At 41.4% G+C, this 19549-nt stretch overlaps 1 protein-coding gene across 1 annotated transcript in view; it reads left to right on the forward strand.

The window, feature by feature from the left end:
- The first annotated feature begins 391 nt into the window (after positions 1–391).
- CA8 (carbonic anhydrase 8) overlaps positions 392–19549 on the forward strand; it is a 48643-nt gene continuing 29485 nt past the window's right edge. The window contains exons 1-3 of the mRNA XM_056854602.1: positions 392–503; positions 1481–1672; positions 7843–7967. Coding sequence (XP_056710580.1) covers positions 425–503; positions 1481–1672; positions 7843–7967 — 396 coding nt within the window. The 5' untranslated portion in view covers positions 392–424. The remainder of the gene's footprint in view (positions 504–1480; positions 1673–7842; positions 7968–19549) is intronic.

Consider the following 19549-nt stretch of genomic DNA (forward strand, 5'->3'; position numbering starts at 1 on the left):
GTTGGACACGTTAATTTTAGTATCTTTTCCTGAAACATCTGTTTTTCTTTGCATCCTGCAGTGTCTGCGTCTGTTTTCTCTCATTGTGCATAGGTTCCACCCTGGGTAATCATAGCCCATTTCAGACCACTGCATCTAGAAACACATTTGAAAGGGTCAGTTTCTCACATCCATGCAAACAGCTTGGCTCTGGTATATGTTTGTTATACACAGTCACAAGCTCAGCTGCTCTGCAAAGCAAGTCTCCAGCTCCCGCTTCTCTCTCTCTCTCTCTCTCTCTCTCTCTCTCTCTCTCACACACACACACACACACACACACACACACACACACACACAGAGTCTGTCGGAGGAGAACAGACTTCCGCGAAACTGCCTCAGAGGGACCAGTGCTCAGAGGGACAAAGTAGCTGCTGAGTGCTACCTAATGGCTGACAAGAGCTACATTGAAGAATCTGAGCCCTTGCCTGAGAAAGAGGAAACTGTGGAGTGGGGCTATGAGGAAGGTAAGAGACTGTGAGCTGCTAACTGGTCTGAAGGAGGGAGACATTTCTTTGTGTGAGACAGAAAGTTGTGTAAATGTATTCCAGCCATCCATGCATTTTGATAATACTGTCCTAGTGTCAGGTGTCATTTGAGCACATCAACTTTTATCTCATTTATGCTAGCCTGTCATTCACAATGTGCAAGTTTTGTATTGAAGTTAAAAAAAAATCTGAAAGCTATAGAACTGATTCTCTATTTAGTTCTCGCTTTCAAAAGGCAAAGCAAACAGTAGCTTTTGCGCAAATAGCTTTCACATTCCCTTGCAGTATTTGAAACTCAAACATAGTTGCTCTGAGAACCTGACAGTGCTACCATCTGTACACACACACACACACACACACACAAAAGATTAATGGCTTTTGTTGCTCTTTCACTGTCCAGTGAGCACAGACTATGGCAAATCAGAAGGATTTCTAATCTCTCTCTTTTGATAATCCAAACAGTATTTCATAACATTGCTAAAGAAATGGGTGTGGCTAGGTCTCAGGATGTTTAATATGACCGCATTGCCTAAACAATTGTCTGAAATATGGTGACAGAGGGCTATTTTTCATTTTTAAAAACCCTTAGATATATATGAATGTTAATAGGATGACATGACTGTGGCTGAAAAGAAAGTTTCCCTCCAGCTCAGGTTGGCTGGTGAATACAAGGTTATGCATTTCCAAAGAAGGAGCCATTGCTTGAAAAGATCAAGAATTGTTCTATCAGATGCATTCCTTGCTGTACAGATATTTCTGGCATGGTGCACCTAGCTTTGCTTTGCTTCATGCTGAATCAGGATCAGGATGATTTGAGCTAATCTTTTTAGAACTTTCAAGGAACTTTTATCTGTACAGTGATTGGTCTAAATCTCCATTCCAAACCATGATATATGAGGATATGGAAATACCTTTGTAGCTAATTTCATCCTAATAAGTTTTTATTGCTTTTTCAGGAGTTGAGTGGGGCTTAGTCTTTCCTGATGCTAATGGAGAATACCAGTCTCCTATTAATTTGAATTCAAGAGAAGCCAAATATGACCCTAAACTGCTGGAAGTACGTTTATCACCAAACTATGTTGTGTGCCGTGACTGCGAAGTCATCAATGATGGTCACTCAGTCCAGATCCTTCTAAAATCCAAATCAGGTATGCTTTCCTATTATTTATGGTTTTTAAAAGGATGTGTCCAGAATATTACATTGTTATCATAATACAGCAGCAGTACTACTACTAGCAGTAGTCATAATACTGTATTTAGAGTAGCCAGAATATTTCTCATTCATTCATTCACTAATCCTTGCAAGCACCCTGCAATGTAAATTAGTGTAATTATCCTCACTCATGTTGAAGATATGAGGACTAAGGCCGAGGACAAGTATGTGGTTGGAATGAATTAATAAGTTGCAGTTCCTAGAGTTCCCACCAGCTAGGTGAGGATGAGTTGACTTAGTTTATAATGGTTCGGGCATTCCAGCCTCTTCCCTGGTTTCCAAAATGTGCTACCCATGTATGGACACTTCCCCCTCTTAGAATTTATGCAGAAGTAATACTCCCAATTCAATGTTCATGTGACTATATGCTTCTTCCCATAGGCCTTCACCACTCATGGATAAATTATCGTGATTCTGTGATTATTCTCCCTAAAGGTGGTGGTGGCAAAAGGAGTTCAGGGCAGGGTTTCAGCTCAGTCAGTGGTGGAGCATACATTTTGGGTGCAGAAAATCCGTGGTTGAATTCCTAGGATCTCTGGTATTGGGGGTTACCTTTCTCTGCCCGAGACCCGGAGACCTGCTGTCAGTCAGAGTAGACAGCACAAGTTTAATCAACAAGCAGGACCAACCAATTACAAGCAACTGTGTATAAAACAGTAGAGTCAGTAAAATCAACAATCAAATGATCAGGAAGAAGTTTAACTTAAAACCGAAGCAAATAAAATTGTTGACAGTAGCCTAGGAGCCAGGTGCACTTTCAAACAGAATTCCAAAGACAGGGCACTGCCAATGGACAAGCCCTGTCATTTGTCGTCACCCACCTCACCTTGACAGGTGAGGACACAAAGAGCAAGGCTTAGGATAAAGATCTTAATTCATGGACAGGATGATAAAGGAGAAGGCATTCCTTCAGGTAAACTGGCCTTAAGCTGTTTGGGGCTTTAAAGGTAAAAATCAGCACTTTGAATCATGCCCAGAAGCAGATTAGCAGCTCATGTGTTCATATCTGATCCATATGAACTGGGCTTTCTGGAGGATGGCAACTCTACCAGGCGAACTGATTTCTATCAGCTGGAGATCTACTACAACTGGAGATCTCCAGCTAGTACCTGGAGGCTGGCAACCCTACACCCACCTCACACATTAGTTAAGGAATACGTGAAAAGGAGGGACACAAATTCTCTCCTTCACCATGCAAATGGCTCACTGCTGAGGGACAGTATCTGAACCAGGATTTAACTTTTGAAAACCTAAACCCTTTACTTTCAGGGTGCATACAGACATGTTTTTTAAAAGAGGGATTGCTACATTTCCCTCCCTTGTTCTTAAACAAGCATGGATTCCCCACCCCTTTGCAATTGACAAGCATATATATCAGTGATTCAAATAATGATTTATTCCCATCTTGCATCTCCCTCCTCTACCTCAGGACCTGCTGTCTGTCTTTTAATTTTTGAAAGTATCACCCTCAGGTTTCATTGATTTAACATTAGTTCCTCAGCTTTATTTATTCATTTAACTTTTTTTAAATGGAAGAACTGCCCCCCAAGAAAGGGGAGTCAGACAATGCAGCACTATGCAGCCCGCTCTTTACCTGCAAGAACCTGCATACACCTGGTTTTTCTTGGCTCAGTTCTGGGAGGGAGATATATATGAACAAAACAAAAACGAGGTGAGCCAAAGTGTTTCGCTACTCAAAATATGTGTGCATAGATTTGCCTTCATTTTAAAAACAGGTTTTGTACAATGCAAAAGTAAATAATCTTGTAGGAAGAAACCTGAGAACTAAATATTTTCCTTCCCTTGTTTTCAGCTTGTGAATGAGGGAAATGTAATGCTAGAAATGGCCCACAGCAGTGGAATTGTTACATGACAGTGACAGAAACAGTTTTGTATAGGATGGGTAAAGCTCAAAGTGTTCCCTTCGTATTCTGTCTTCCTCTCATGTGCCCAACCCATTCTGAAATAATGCAGAGCTGACTTTTTTGATGTGTTTCCTACCACTATAAAACTCTGAATCTTACTACATATGAGGCCGGCACTCAGAATTAGCAATATCTAGTGAAGCATGTAACATATCCTTGGCCTTTTATTGCTAAATACTATGTAGCAGCTGGAGGAAAACAAGGAAAATTTCCATTATGTATGCAGCCAGCTGGTCAGCAGCATATTTTGAGCAAAATTTATCAGTGGATAGATAGCAGTTCCTGAATGCGCAACTCAGAGAGGCTGGAGAAGGAGCACAATTTGCTACAGTTGTGGAAGAATACGCCAAAAAGCAGGATGTTGCTTTTGTTGTGATGGATTTGGGGGAGGGGGGATGAAACCTATCGAGTGGGTCTGAGCTTTTTTTTTACCATTGGTGAGGGAGACAGATGCAGGACAACAAACCAGAGAAGACAAATATGCAATGTGCAGGATACGTAAGGGGGTACCCATAGTCCAAACACACCTCAGCATGCCCCCTCCTCTCTTTTACTGCCCCCATGGCAAAATGTTGTGTTCTGGTGATACGGGGATAGAATAAAAATCTTTCTTTGGGTTGGTATGTATCATCTGTGTTTGGAAGTGACCAAGAAGCAAGGGAATACGAAGCATAAGTCACTCATTCTTCTCTTCTCACCTCATCCTGAGAATGTCTGAAGCGGCCCCCAGTATTACAATATCACGGAATTAAGGGTCTTTAAAACTGGATATCACTATGCTACTTGGCTGCTAGTCTCTTCTGGTATTTCAGGGCAAACAAAATAGAGTCTCAGACGCATTCCACGCTGAAGTTCATATTACACCAGCCTCATTATATACTGCTCATTATATAAATGTCTGCTGTCTCAGCAGAGAGTATAGAATGAATAGATGCTGGCATAGAATTATACCTTCACTGCAAATAATCTTTCAGCAGTGAAGAGAGGCACTTTCAGTAGCAGCAGGTGGAGATGTGCATATTCTGCAGACTGAAGACACCAAATAGCTATTTTATCCACGTTCTCAAGAGTATTCTTATTAGTTGGTTACAGCAAAGATGATGGAGGGTCTTTTAGCATCTTAAAGACTATCTGATTCATTGCAGCATGAGCACCCCATGAAGCAAGCCCTTGTGTATGAAGACTCTTACTGCAATAAATTTGTTAGTCTTCAAGGTGCCATCAAACTCTTCTTTATTCAGTTTGGCATTTTTCCACTGAAGCATTTTATCAAAGGGAGAAAGAACTGAGAAGAAGCAATAAGATTGTCTGCTTCAAGGGGTGAAGCTTTTATACACAGGATCCAAGGCAAGTTGGCATTCTGCCTCAGACTATGAAAAATCTCCTCAGCAGGAAGCAATAAAGACCACAAACCTCAACATCTTTTATCCAAATGTTTCACACTAGCTTTCCCAACAAACAAATTATGTTATTAATACAGGCTCAAAAGATGCAAAGATTGAAGTGGGGAGGAGTTAATATATTCAGTCTTCCACACAAACTGTATGATGCCCAGCTTTCCTTTCCCCTTCAGTTAGAGTTATTGTTTCCTTACAAATTTCATTATATGCCTCAATAGTCCCTGTTCAGATTTTTGTCCGTTGCTTTCCCGAAAACTTGGGTTGGGTTCATTTAGAACACTTTATTTAAACAAACCCTTCTTTTATATCCCAGTCACAGTTAAAATTCTTGTTCATTACATGTTACCTCAAGCCATCAGCGATCGGGGAAAGTTCTGGAATATTGAAAGCTGCCCCCAGTTTCCACCATTCTGGTTTTTGGGTTGTTGTTTTTTACTGTGGGGCCAACATCTCCACCTAATTAAAAGACATTCCTCTGAAAGACTCTGGCTGGTTTACTTCTAGAATCCATCTATACTGAATGGCTTAGGTGTCATGGCTTTCATATGTGTTCCCTTCCATATAGAAGAGCATCAAACTCTAGTATACTTTCTCAGACCAAATCTATGCTATACACATCATAGTCCCATTTTACCTAGGGAAGGTTGTGGGTCTGCCACAACTTTTTCATAATTAACCTCCCCTCCCATGACTAGTGTTGAAAGAAGAGTTTAAAATATTAGACCCTTTCCTACCCTGTGACAACGTTTGCTTTTTCTATCAAGGAGGAATATACAAAAGGCCCCAAAGACAGATAGTAAGTGCCAATTTCTGTAACCAGGGGTAAATAGGATCAAAGAGATCACTGCTTATCACTAGACTAGAGGAAGATTATATCATCCTAGCCTGACACCTGCATCTGCCAATAATTTATCTCTATGTATTCTAGGTACAATTCTAATTGATAAATTACATTGGTATCAAGAAAACTTCATCACCTACCCTCTACTACAGCCAGATGACCGAATCCTATTTTTGGAGAAGTCACCTTATGGGTTCTCTTCACCTCTTCCCCATTGTAGGCTGTTGCAACAGAAGCCCTTTAAACCAATTATCTGCTAAGGGATCATTATGTTTACTTTCTCTCTTCTGTCCCATCCAGTCAGTATATCTCATTGCAATCTGTGTCAGCTAGGCCTGGGTCACTATGGTACTTTCACAAAGGCATGTAAAGCACCTATTGTGTACTGGACTGTACTCTTGGCAATATTCACATTTTTTGCGTGAAAAAGTTGAGCTCTGTGCTATAGGTCCAGGCTAAATTACTGTCGTTTTTGTTTGCTTCTAGTAGAAATTATACTTTGTTCTTTCCTTTGTGCATAACTCAGACTTTAAAAACCTTTCTTTTACCATCAAGTCACAGCTGGCTTATGGCAACCCCAAAGGGTTTTCAAGGCAAGAAACATTCAGAGCTAGTTTGCCATTACATTGTGGCCCTGGTATTCCTTGGTGGTCTCTTATCCAAATACTAACCTGACCCTGCTTATCTTCCGAGATCTGACAAGATCAGGCTAGCCTGGTCTATTCAGGTCAGGGCATTTAAAATCTTAGTAAATGTAATTAGGAGAAGTAGGTTGTTGAATGATAACGCGTAATCCACATTATTATTTTCTTATGTAATATCTTCAGAATGATATTGTTGAGATTTCTAGCACACATGAACATAAAAATCAGGATGAATACATTTATTTACTTTTCTCCATTTAAACACCACAGTATCTTGAAGGCTCAGTTCTGAACTAAACAAAGGAAAAGAAAACCTAATGCCCTGGAACCTTCTTAAGACCAGAACTAATACTTGGCAAACACAATAAATTGCTGCTTTGAATCTTAACAATGCATATTATAAGAACCAAGAATGTAGGACATTCTGCACTTTATAGACACATTTTATAGACATAACAGGTGGTATCCTACCAAAATAAATAGCTGCTTAAGAAGATATCAGCAATGGAGATAGCAAAGTTTAAATATAGGTGGGTAGCCGTGTTAGTCTGTCTGCAGTATCTGAAGAGGTGAGCTGTTGCTCACGAAAGCTCATACCCTGCCAGAAAATATTTTTGTTAGTCTTTAAAGTGCTACTGGACTCTTGCTCTTTTCTACTACTTTAAATATAGGTGTTTTTATTCATATTCAGCCTCCTCACAACATACGTTATATACTAAAAAGTAAAGGTAAAGGTCCCCTGTGCAAGCACCGGGTCATTCCTGACCCATGGGGAGATGTCACATCCCGACGTTTTCTAGGCAGACTTTTGTTTTGCGGGGTGGTTTGCCAGTGCCTTCCCCAGTCATCTTCCCTTTACCCCCAGCAAGCTGGGTACTCATTTCACCAACCTTGGAAGGATGGAAGGCTGAGTCAACCTTGAGCCGGCTACCTGAAACCAACTTCCTTTGGGATCGAGCTCAGGTAGTGAGCAGAGCTTTTGACTGCAGTACTGCAGCTTAACACTCTGTGCCACGGGGCTCCTACGTTATATACTACAGGGTGGTAAAAAAAAAAAACCCAAGGTTCTGTGGTGTGGCTTTGTACACCTAAGAGAGACTGCAGAGAAAACCTGTTAAGTGGAAACCCCACCACTGTGTTTTATCAGTAGTCACATCAGCTACAGGGAAACCACCCAAGCCCGTCCATGTGGAAAGCACCTTTAAGAGGAACACTTGTGTTGCTGTTCATTGAGAAAGTTTTCAGAAAATTGCTGGCTACAAATGTCACTCGCTACAATTTGTGTTCTTTTGCAGTACTAGTAGGAGGACCATTACCTCGGGGACATGAATTTGAACTGCATGATGTTCGATTTCACTGGGGTAGAGAAAACCAGCGTGGCTCTGAACACACTGTGAACTTTAAAGCGTTTCCCATGGAGGTAAGAGAGCTCTCACCCTGTACAGCCCCTGCCTCAGAACATTAAACCATTGCCCCTAAAACTGTTGGTTTCATTTTAACTCAACGGCTTATTGATTTATAGTAAAACTTACAGGCGGTCATTCGAAGGAGGCTTTGGGAATTCAAATGGACATGTATAGTGTTGTGCCTCTAGTGGAAATTCTATTGCATGATTAATTGGTCATAAAGTTAACCTACAGTACTATTAACTTCTGCATTAATAATATTCTAACGACATTGGCTGTGTTAATGCTTCCTGTGTCACCTTGACTAATAGCTGGAACAAGCAGGTGCTGGCAGACTTTGCTATGGTGTGAAAAATAAATCAAGCCCAAACCATCAATGGGTTTGCTCAAAAACAGATTTGGTTCTTTAAAAACAAGGTCATGTGTGGCAATGATGGCCTCCCATTTTTAGAAAAATGCAAACTTTCAAAAACAAGCAACCATAGTTGTAACTATTGCATCTGCTTGTGAGGCCTGAGGAATGGTCAGGGAGGAAAAAACAACCAAAGTAAAATAGCTTTTTAAAAAACCCAAGCAACGCTTCCCCCCAAAGCCCAAAAAAGTACAAAAAAACACAAATTCAACCTCAATACAAGCAACACGACAGCAAAAGCAAAGAGCCAAACAGAAGGAACCCAGGGCTTTAGGCTTTACTAGGCTCTTTGGCCTCTCCACCTCCCCAGACACACAACCCACCACCAGGCCCAAAGAACAAATGTAAAGGTAAAGAACTAAGAAAACTTTAAATAGTTTTTAAATGAACCAGTTTGCTCAAACCAGTCAATGATCGATGACCTTCTCCAGGTAGGCAGTCAGGTTCCAATGCAGCTCCAGTAGCTGCAGACCTCCAGAGGCTCAGAGCAGCAGCTGAAGCCAAACTTAGCAGTGCACAGTCCATAAACCTCTCCCTGTAATGGAGTCTCACCTCAGCTAGGGCCTGCTTTTATGCTCTTTGCTGATGCTCAGAAGAATTGGAAAGAAAACCAGCCACAAAACAACTCTTGTGACTGGGCAAAATGCATTGCTCCCCAAACGTTCAATCCTATTTGCCACTGCCTCCTTCCCCCCTCCCTCCTGTTCCCTGGGAAACCTGCTGATAAGGGGGCAAGGTTGTTGGCCTCCACATTAGAAGCCAAACACCCTGTAAAACAACAGCTATGGTTGGGTAAACAGTACATCTCCCCCTAACATGGTCTTCTATTTGCCTGTGAAAAATGCCTCATTCCCCCCCCTCCTTCTGTTGTCCTGGAAACCAGTCCAAAGGAAGGAAAAGGCATAGGGCAGCGGTAGAGCTCTTCAACTGTTGCTTTTCGGCATTCCTGAATAATTCCGAATAAACCTTATTTTTTCCAGGCTTTTTGGGGATCAGAATAACCAGCTAGCATGAGGGATTCTCTCACGTGTATTCGGTTGAAAAAATATCTGAAAAATACTGATAAGGTATTTTTCAGTTATTTTGGGGGCTTGAATATACTGAATGTACAGTATTAACCTGAATGCACAGTATGCCTAGTCTACGGTGCTGGTTGGAGTTACTGAAGTATTTCCTCCTGCTATGCAGTTAATCTTTTATATCATAAAAGTTCTTTCAGAGAACATTTGTTTGGCTTTAAATATTTGCATGCTATTTATTTAATCCCTTTAGAAGCTTGAAAACAAATTTCCTTTCCATTTTAATTCTTTGTGGGATTTGTCATTAAGCACTGAGCTGCTCTGATAAATGTTTGCTTTCAGCCCCGTACCAAAGGAATTTTGGGCCCATGTGACAGACAGGAGTCAGTCCTGCCCCTGCCAACCAGCGGTTTTGCTCCTGAGCCTATGGGAGGGCTGCTCCAGCATCCAGTTACCTTTCAGAGGGGGGCTGGAAGGCTGGAGGGAAGCATAGCCACAGTCAGTTTGGGTCTGCCTCAGCAGGAGAACAAACAGTTTAAAGGATAGTTCTGCCAGGTAATGTGGCAGAGAAGTTTAACTCTTCTGGTAGAAGAGGACAGAGTACCCTGTTGTGAAGCCTGTCTCAGGGGATGAGCAGATCTGGTGCTTAGCCTGATTCTTGGGAAAGAGCAGACTGATGTGGATGGAATCCCTGGGTGAGGGTATGAAAGGATCCAACCTGGTGGTGGCTAAGCAGAGAAAGCCGGCTGGTAACCGCAAGCATTAAAGGGAACTCAACTTACAATGTGAAGTCGTAGCAAGCTTAACTGCCTCAGCCAAAAAGGGCAAGAGTCCAGTAGCACCTCATTTGCCTCAGCCAAGCTTCTCCTGTGACTGTGTAAGGACCTGTGTTGCTGAACTGTTCTTTAAAGCAACCTGTACATAAATAAATCTTCTTGTTATTTGTCTACAACTCCTGCCTCAGTGATCTCCATGCTCTTCTTGCTCACCACAAAACTTACCTCATGGCAATGGACCCAAAGCCTTTATTCTCACTACCACAACTATACCTTATAACTGAAGGAAACAACCAAGAAGAAGGTTTTATTTTTAAAAAGCCCGGTTCCCATTATTTTGAAAGAGCCTGTATGGGTCACCATGGTTAATTTACAGGAGCCTGTCACAAACCACTTCAGATGCACAAAATTAGTTCTTCTCCACCACTAAATGAAAACATAAAGAATTTAAAAGTCTGTGTGAAACTTATTTTTTAAAATAAGCATTGGAAATCCTATTTGGTTTCTTTGTAAGTTTCCCATTCACATGGCCCTCTGTTCCACATACCCCACCCCACCCCACCAGAAGAAACTGGGCATTTGTTCAGAAAATGAATATAAATTACTGAATAAGTACAGGTTTAAAGGAGACAAATTCTGATACTAAAGAAGGATTTCAGCTTTTACGTCAATCTAATGGTATAATGGAATAATGCAGTATTCTTAGGGAATCAAATTATGAATTGTTTTCTTTTACATCTTCTTAGGAATGTTTTCCATCATATAATGTAATTTCCATCATATAATGTAATGTAATTACTAATGTAATTAGTAAAGGTAGTCCCCTGTGCAAGCACCGGGTTATTACAAACCCATGGGGTGACGTCATATCCCAACGTTTACAAGGCAGACTATGTTTTTACAGGGTGGTTTGCCATTGCCTTCCCCAGTAGTCCACACTTTACCCCCAGGAAGCTGGGTACTCATTGTGCCAACCTTGGAAGGATGAAATGCTGAGTCAACCAGCTTGCAACCGTTGACTCTGGCATGCAACTAAAGACACGGAAGGCAGTTGCTGGATGGAAACGGCCACAACTTTATTGGTTACAGCAACAGGCATTGGCATGGCATTTGGGCGTGATCTCAGGCATCAGCCAACCCACCTGCTGGCCGATGTATTTTCCTCCCAGCCCGCCTGCTGGGAGCCATATGAGATGGCAGTATGCGGAACCCACTTGGATGGAAGCCAGCTGTGTGGTCCCCTGCCACTTGGTGGGAGGCCATCCTGACAGCCCCCGAGCTGGGCTTGTCCCCTGACAGCCTCCAAGCTGGGCTTGTCCCCTGAAAGCCCCCGAGCTGGGCTTGTTCCAATCCAGGCCTCCCCCAAAATCTTTTATTGGGATGCTGTATGTGGGGAAAAGGGGAAACACAGGATGGCTTTCCCACCAAATTCGATCCAGCCCCATGCCAAACCACAAAAGTTGTGACAAATTCTTGACAAACTTTAAAGTGCCTTAATTAAAGGGAGGGTCCGTGGGATAGTGCAAAGCCGAATGCCATCGGGGCTGGGAGAGGCCCATTTATATCTGAAGCAGTCAGACCTGAGTGGAAACAACCAGGTCCAAAGACTCAGGAGGGCCTGCCCCTGAAGTAGGTCCTCTGCATGCAAGAATGGCCTCCTCCCAGTCCCCGACAATACTTACCAGCCCCACACGCTGACTCTACCCACTCCCTACCACAGGCCAGCAAAAGTGGCTTAGTGGTAAGTCGGAGCCCATGCTTATACGACATATTAGCTTTGCAGATTCGTTCTGCCATATTTAATTTATTAAATTTAAGAAATTTGCCGAACACCTAAAATGCAAACGTGATAATACATGAAACATATGATTTTTTAGAGAACTGTTGTTTTTCAAACTTGTGGAAAGAAAATTTTGCCAAGTTTTTTCTTTCCGTCCAGTTTTTATGAGAATTAAGCAACATCCTGTGTCTTTAAATGAGGCAGTATATTATTCCTGCACATCTAAGTGACTTCTATATTCAAGGCTAGAACATTGGTTTGTGATTTAGCAGATTAGCTGGAGAATTTCCAGTGTGACCTCAGGAACTGACACATTTGAGATGAATTACTATGTTGTCTTGACAGTCAGTTTGCTCATACGATTCTAGTTCTTCAGTAAAGATCTTAGTTTGGACTAAAAAAAAAAAAGAAATGGCAAAAGAAATTTGTTTTAAAAGGTTTGAGGAACCCCCGAGCTAAAATTTACAACCATCAGCTCAAACTGTCATTTTAAAACCCTATATTCTGCCAACATTCCTGCCAGGAATTGTAATTCTAAATCAGAATTAAAGAGAGATTATACCTTTATTCTGAACTGTCTAGTCTTTATAATGCTAGGAAATACTGTTTAGCTAAGAAGGTGGTAATTCACTTGCATTTGCCAAGGCATTTTTCACACGGCAACTCTTCCCTCTGGAAACTGAGGTGTCACAATGTCTGCTGAGGCAGTACAGGAACAATGGGCATCCAGTCAGCTGTTCTCTCTGCCCTGGTCCTCTTTTCTAAGCTTTTGAAAAAATGCTAATGAAGTTGCCAATATACCATTCTATCAATATACTAATAACGTTTTTTTAAGCCAGAAAAGCTCATTGGCGGCCTGTGAGTATGAAGAAATGGCTTCTGAGTAAACCATGGCAGGGAAAATGACTGTTGTGTGGACAGGACTAGGACATTCCAGACTTTTCCACCCACATAGCAGCCAGCCTGGCTTTGCTGAGATCTTTTCCAAAACATCACTGGAAAGCGGGGTTAGAAAATATTGCAGAAAAGTCAAAGCAAACTCAGGTGGTGCATGGAAGCGTCCCCATGCCATGTATGAGGAAGCAGGAGAAAACCCTTTTCCCAACGGCATCAAAACCAGGAGGATCACTGTGGAAAGAGCCCATGTCAGATTCTGTGAAATGTATTAGTCTGAGAATTATGCATTCAGACAAAAGAAAGCAGATCTTGGGCTCCAATGTTTTAAATCAATAGTTCTCCAACTTAAGTTACCCAAGGACCTCCATTTTGATTTACATTTTTTTCATAGATCCCCCCCCCAAAAAAAAAAACTGTGGATGTTTATTTAAATCCTTGGTGTTTATGAAAAGCTCAATTTTATGTATAAACTAATGTATCCCTAACAATATTATTTGTTATTAAGCAAAGGTACATAAATATATCTGGGAAGGAAACAGCTCTTTTCAAAGCCCTTGTGGCATGTTGCTCATGCCCTGTGGAGGCCTTCCTTTTGTTATGAGACCTGGGGATCCCAGGAGAGGTTGCAGGCACAGCAGCTGTCTCAGCCTTTCTGATAACTGCTGCTGTCCACTTCCATAGAAGGGCCACTAAAGGTGTGAGATTGTTCCTTCACCACATATTCTAGGCCACTGTGTCAGGCATTGCTACCTCACTGCTGCTGCTGCAGTTGGAAGCACCTTAACAGTAAAGAACTCCCCCCTCCCCGGGGTTCATTTTGATTCGTTGTCCCACATATTTCAGTCTTTCTCATGTACTAGGAGGATCACCTGTAGTGCATGCTCCCTTTACATGTGGTTGGAGTGCCAAAACTGAACAAGGCTACTGAGATGAATAAAGAGGCCATCAAAATGGGGATGTTGCATGCAAAAATCAGACTGGAGCATTACTTGAGGATTCAATATGTGGTAGGAAGGTATTTTAGACGTGTGTGTGTGTATCGTTGCCTGTAGTCTAGTGATCAGGTATTATTCCAGGAGATGGCCTCCTAGAGGTTGGCAACCCTAGTGCATAATGACCACTGGATTTTCCAGAGTTCTGGTTTGTACATAGAGCCAGTGTTATGTAGTGGTTAAGAGCAGTGGTTAGGAGCAGTGGACTCTAATCAGGAGAACCAGGTTTGATTCCTCACTCCTCCACATGAGCGGTGAACTCTAATCTGGTAAACCTGGTTGGTTTCCCCGCTCCTACACATGAAGCCAGCTGGATGACCTTGGGCTAGTCACAGCTCTCTTAGAGCTCTCTCAGTAGGGTTGCCAACTGCCAGGTAGTAGCAGGAGATCTCCTGCTTATTCAACTGATCTCCAGCTGATAGATATCAGATCACCTGGAGATAAATGGCCGCTTTGGTAATTGAACTCTATGGCATTGAAGCCCCTTCCCTCCCCAAACCCTGACCTCTTCAGGCTCCGCCCCAAAAATCTCCTGCTGGTGGCAAAGAGGGACCTGGCAACTCTATCTCTCAGCCCCACCTACTTCACCAGGTGTCTGTTGTGAGGAGAGGAAAAGAAGGCAATTGTAAACTGGTTTGATTCTTCCTTAAGTGATGGAGAAAGTCGGCATATAAAAATCAACTCCTCTTCTCCTTCTCCTTCTCTTCCTTCTCCTTCTCCTTCTCATGGTGATTACACATATTGGGAGCATTGTAATTAGCTCATAATCCCAGCATGTGCAATTTGCCAGCCAGGCTCTTGTACGTGGATATAACATCTGAAAAGGTCACTTGTTCATTTCCATTCTGCTCCACAGGTGGAAGTTGTATAAGTAGAAGAGGAACCTGCTAAACACTTGCAGACAACATATTCCTGTTTGTTCCCAACATTCCACCCCCGTTCTGTACTACATGGTTTAGGCCTCTGTCCTCAGCTACCACCTTGTGAGTGTGGATAAACTTAATCCAAAGGTGGCACACACAGTGGACGGTTGTAAAATATGGGAAGGGAATTTCCAGTCTGATTTTAGCAGAACATATTCTACATGGATCATTTGGGGGAAGGTTAGGGAATGTGGACTAGTAAACAAAGCACTCTGGACGGGTGTTTGCACAGGGTTATATTCTCAGTTTTATTACATATCCATGTTAATTTTCAGCAAAAGGCCCTATGCCTATACTGTGCCTTTCTCAAAAACGTGGGACCGTGTCACAGAGCACAGAGACATTACAGTAAGCTTAGTATATTTCTAGGTACTTGGATGCTTCTAAACAAATGATAATCAGCTTGTAAAAGAAGCTTTTCTGTTTCAATGTGCAATACAGAGGACCAGTATTTTTGTGTCAATCTGTACACTTTAGATGCTTTCACCTGCTCCCTTTGCCTTGCTGCCCTGATTTAGAGGAGGTCTGGGAAGAAGGATGACTCATTCTTCAACAGCCTCCTTTTAATTCCTATACACAATCCGTTTTTATTCAGATTTTCCTTCAAAAACCAAAATGCCATTAAAAATAAGAGATGGGAAAGAGGAACCCATTAATCATTTTCCATTGCTTTCTCAGCCTCATCAATAGACTAAATATGCCAAGTACGCTATCTCCCAGTAGCATATTTTAAGTTCTATTAAATTTACATAAATTGATCTATATAGGACAAAAGATCATTTCCTTTAAAATGAATATCTTCTCCCATCCTTGTTTTGATGGGATGATAACAGCAATCTTACTATCTGGTTATACATGAGTTGCAAAGTTAAAAGAAATCCGATCTATTCTGTGGATATCAGTAGGTTTACAGTATCTCTTGTACTCTGAGGGGCTGTTCTGCTTTGGAAGTTACAGGAAGATCCGAGTCCTAAATTGATGTTTTTTTACATTTCCTTCCTATGTTATTAGTTTTGCTATGATAAGATGGTCTGTATGCTTTCCTAGAATTCCCAGTCAATACCTACCCCTTCCTCCAACCTCTGCCGAACAGGCACCTAAATCAGAAGTAGTAATTTGGCTGATTTATTAAATGTCTATGTGCTCAAGGTAGCTAACCTTGTGTGTGTGTGTGTGTGTGTGTGTGTGTGTATAATAATACACCCATAATCCCAAACAACATATAACCACAACTATTTCATATTTCTCTTTTTGTTTTGTTTTTTCTACACTTACCCCCAAACATTTCTCCTCTTCTGTTTCTTTCTGATTCAAATACTTTCAGCATCCCATAAATGTAATTCTTGTATTCTCAGAAATTACAAATGCTATTGCCATTTCTTCTTCTTCCCTTTTTGGTCTTTTCTTCCCTTTATCTCCTTTCTTACATGGCATGTATAAATAAAGTTTTATCTTTCCAGCTAAATAATGTATATTCATTAATCAAGCTTGTATTTATTTTTTTTTTTGTAATTTTTTTATTTTGTAAGCCACCTCAGGCAGGTTCCTGGAGAGGGATCTTAAAGATTTTTCTAAATAAATGATAATAGATTGTGTGTGTGTGTGTGTGTGTGTGAAGTCGACTTCTGGCAACCCCAAGCAAGGGGCTTCCAAGGCATATAAGAAGCAGAGGTGGTTTGTCATTGCCTTCCTCTGCAGAGACTTCCTTGGAGGTCTCCCTACTAAGTACTGACCCTGCTTACCATCTGAGATCTGATGAGATCAGGCTATGCTATGCTGCCTTCCCTCACAATAGTAGATTTTAAAAGGTAAAGGTCCCCTGTGCAAGCACCGGGTCATTACTGACCCATGGGGTCATGTCACATCTCGAAGTTTACTAGGCAGACTTTGTTTATGTGGTGGTTTGCCAGTACCTTCCTCAGTCATCTTCCCTTTACCCCCAGCAAGTTGGTACTCATTTGACTGACCTCGGAAGGATGGAAGGCAGAGTCAACCTTGAGCCAGCAACCTGAAACCAACTTCCGTCGGAATCGAATTCAGGTCATGAGCAGAGCTTGGACTGCAGTACTGCAACTTACCGCTCCGTGTCACAGGGTCATAATAGTAGATTACTCTGGATTCTAAGTGACCCCCCGACTAAAAAGACTATTTAATTAAACTAAAAACTGAATTAGCAGGCAAACAAAACAATTGGAAAGAATTGAGTGGCATAAATAGCTACCAATCGGCGGCTGCGGCGTAGAAGGGGGGAGGAGAAATCCTTTACTTTTGATTCTCCATTCCTTTACCTTAGGAGAGTCCTCCAGCCACATTTTCATTCAGGAAGTGGCTTCTTTAGGAAGACAGGAAAACATAGTGGGTTGTTGGGCCGGATGTGCCCCACTCAGTGTAGCAGCAAAATAAATCCTACCTTCTTTAATCATAGAGTGGGAGTGACGGAAAGCCCACTGCCTCACAATTCCCTGTATACTTCCTGGAACAAGCTCCAAAGCCAAGCCAGAGCCTTCTAACAACTTAGTAGCTTTTTTGCACTGAGCTGCCTGCATATATTTAACCTACTAGTCTGGAAAATACAAAAGCCACAGACAATCATGGAAAGTAATCATCAAAAGATCCAGGAAATGTTGGCCATGCAAACTGAATTATTAAAGAAGACGTTTGAACAGGTTTCCATGCAACAAGAACAATCAGCTATACAAATGACTTTAATTATTACTCAAAAATTTGATGGCATAATAAATGAGATCAAGGAAATAAAAGATCAAATTACAGTAACGAAAAATGGCATGAATAAGATGGAACTTTCAGTTAAAAACAACACTGAAGAATTGAAAGGAGTTAAAATGGACATGAAATCTCAAGCACAACAAATTGAAGCAATACGACTCCAGGAAGAGCGAGTGAAGGATCAACTAGCTGTTTTGGACCTGCAACAGAGAGACTCTAACCTGTGTATACCTAATTTGCCTGAAAGACTAGGGGGCACCAGAGAGACCATCATAAGATCGCTTGCTGATATATTTCATTTAAATGAACAAGAATTAAATTATGCAATAAACAAGGTATACAGAATCCCCTTGTCAACTCGAGTACAGAAAACAAAAGCTAGAGAGATCTTGGTCTCCTTCTTTGACATCAGGATGAAAAATATCATTATGAAATATCATTTGGAGAATCATCTAAGCGTAGATGATACACCGTTAATAATTCTCAGACATTCCTCGTCACCTGATTGAAAAGAGAGCCATCTATAAAGATTTTGCTGAGACACTGAGAAACAAGGGAATAAAATACAGCTGGTTACTACCACAAGGACTTACCTTCACCTATAAACAAGATAAACATGCCGTCAATTCGTTGGAAGATATAAAAAACTTTTTGACAAGAAACAATGAGCTGTCAGACCATACTACAGGAATACAAGAAGAAGAATCAACAGCCCAAGGAGCAATGGGTAAAGATTGTCACAGACAGGAGACCACTTCAAGAAAGCATGCAGATGGCAACAGAAACTCCAGACAGAAGAAAAAGTTTAAAAAGAAGGGTTAAGAAGGCCGGAAGAATACCAATTTGACTCTTAATATGGGAAATGGGGGGGGGGTAGAGGAAAAATGAAATCAACTTAATTTTTTACTTGGGGGTATATAAAGTTTTTAAAGATCTAATCCATTTGATGAAAGCCCCTTGTTGGGATCGCCAGAAGTCATCTGTGACTTGACCGTACTATATACACACACAACACTTAATAGAGCCCACGTTTTTACAGCTACAAGGAAAGTCCTCTTGTGTGCAGCCACAAGATCATCTTGAGCACTAAGGACCTTCATGAGATCCACTCCAGCGGTTTTGTTAAGCCAGGCTTGTTATCTCACTGACAGCCAATGCAGACACAAGAATATGCTGAATATATTGTTTTTACCTCCTCTTCAAGAAATAGGCTGCCATGAAATTTGGAAGTGGAGCACTAGCAGTGTTTTCATCTAGAATTAGGTGAGTTGCATCAATGTTTCCCCAGGACATCTCAGGAAAGAAGCACATTTAGACAGCCCCTAAAACAACTCATTATATCTGCGCAGTGCTGGTTTTAATTAATTAATTAATAGCTGTTAGCATTGAGTATTGTCATTGATAAAGTACCTGAAACCAAAATCCATTTCAGGGCCTGTGAATATAACATTTGTATCAAATAAAACCTAGCAAAACAAACTCAGCCTCAGAAGACCTTATCAGTGGGTAATGAGGTAATTGCTGACCACTGGTGCCTCTGTCATGTACTTTTCAAAAGATGATATCAGTTGTTTTCGCTGCCTTTTCTTTTTATTATGAACTGAAAGGTTAAGGATAAGACTTCAATTTTATAAAGCAAATAAATTCACCAGTCTGCTGGTAGGAAAACACTGAATGCATTTAGTGTTTTGTTAAAACAGCTGAATAAGATAGCTATCTCTGAAACATCTGCTGCAACCCATTACTCATGTAACAGCAATGGCTGCTCTAAGAGTGCAACCAATGTGATAATCATATGAGCTGCAGTTCTCAGCTTACATGGTTGCAGGCTTCTTCTGGCAACCCTGATCAAGACTCTGAAAACCTAGTAAATTTCTACCTGCTGCATCTTTTGGTCTCAAACGTTCCTAAGAACTGCCCAAGTGGATCAGACCACACTTTGTCTGTCCCATTGGCCAGCCATGTACCCCAAGGAAGCCATGTACCCCAGCCATGTACCCCAAGGAAGCTCAAAAACAGGTTGCAGAAGAAACTGCAATTCATTCTAATTGCCCTGAGCATTTGGCAAAT

The sequence above is a fragment of the Euleptes europaea genome, chromosome 8 (assembly GCF_029931775.1).
Source record: "Euleptes europaea isolate rEulEur1 chromosome 8, rEulEur1.hap1, whole genome shotgun sequence".
NCBI classification, from domain to species: Eukaryota; Metazoa; Chordata; class Lepidosauria; order Squamata; family Sphaerodactylidae; genus Euleptes; species Euleptes europaea.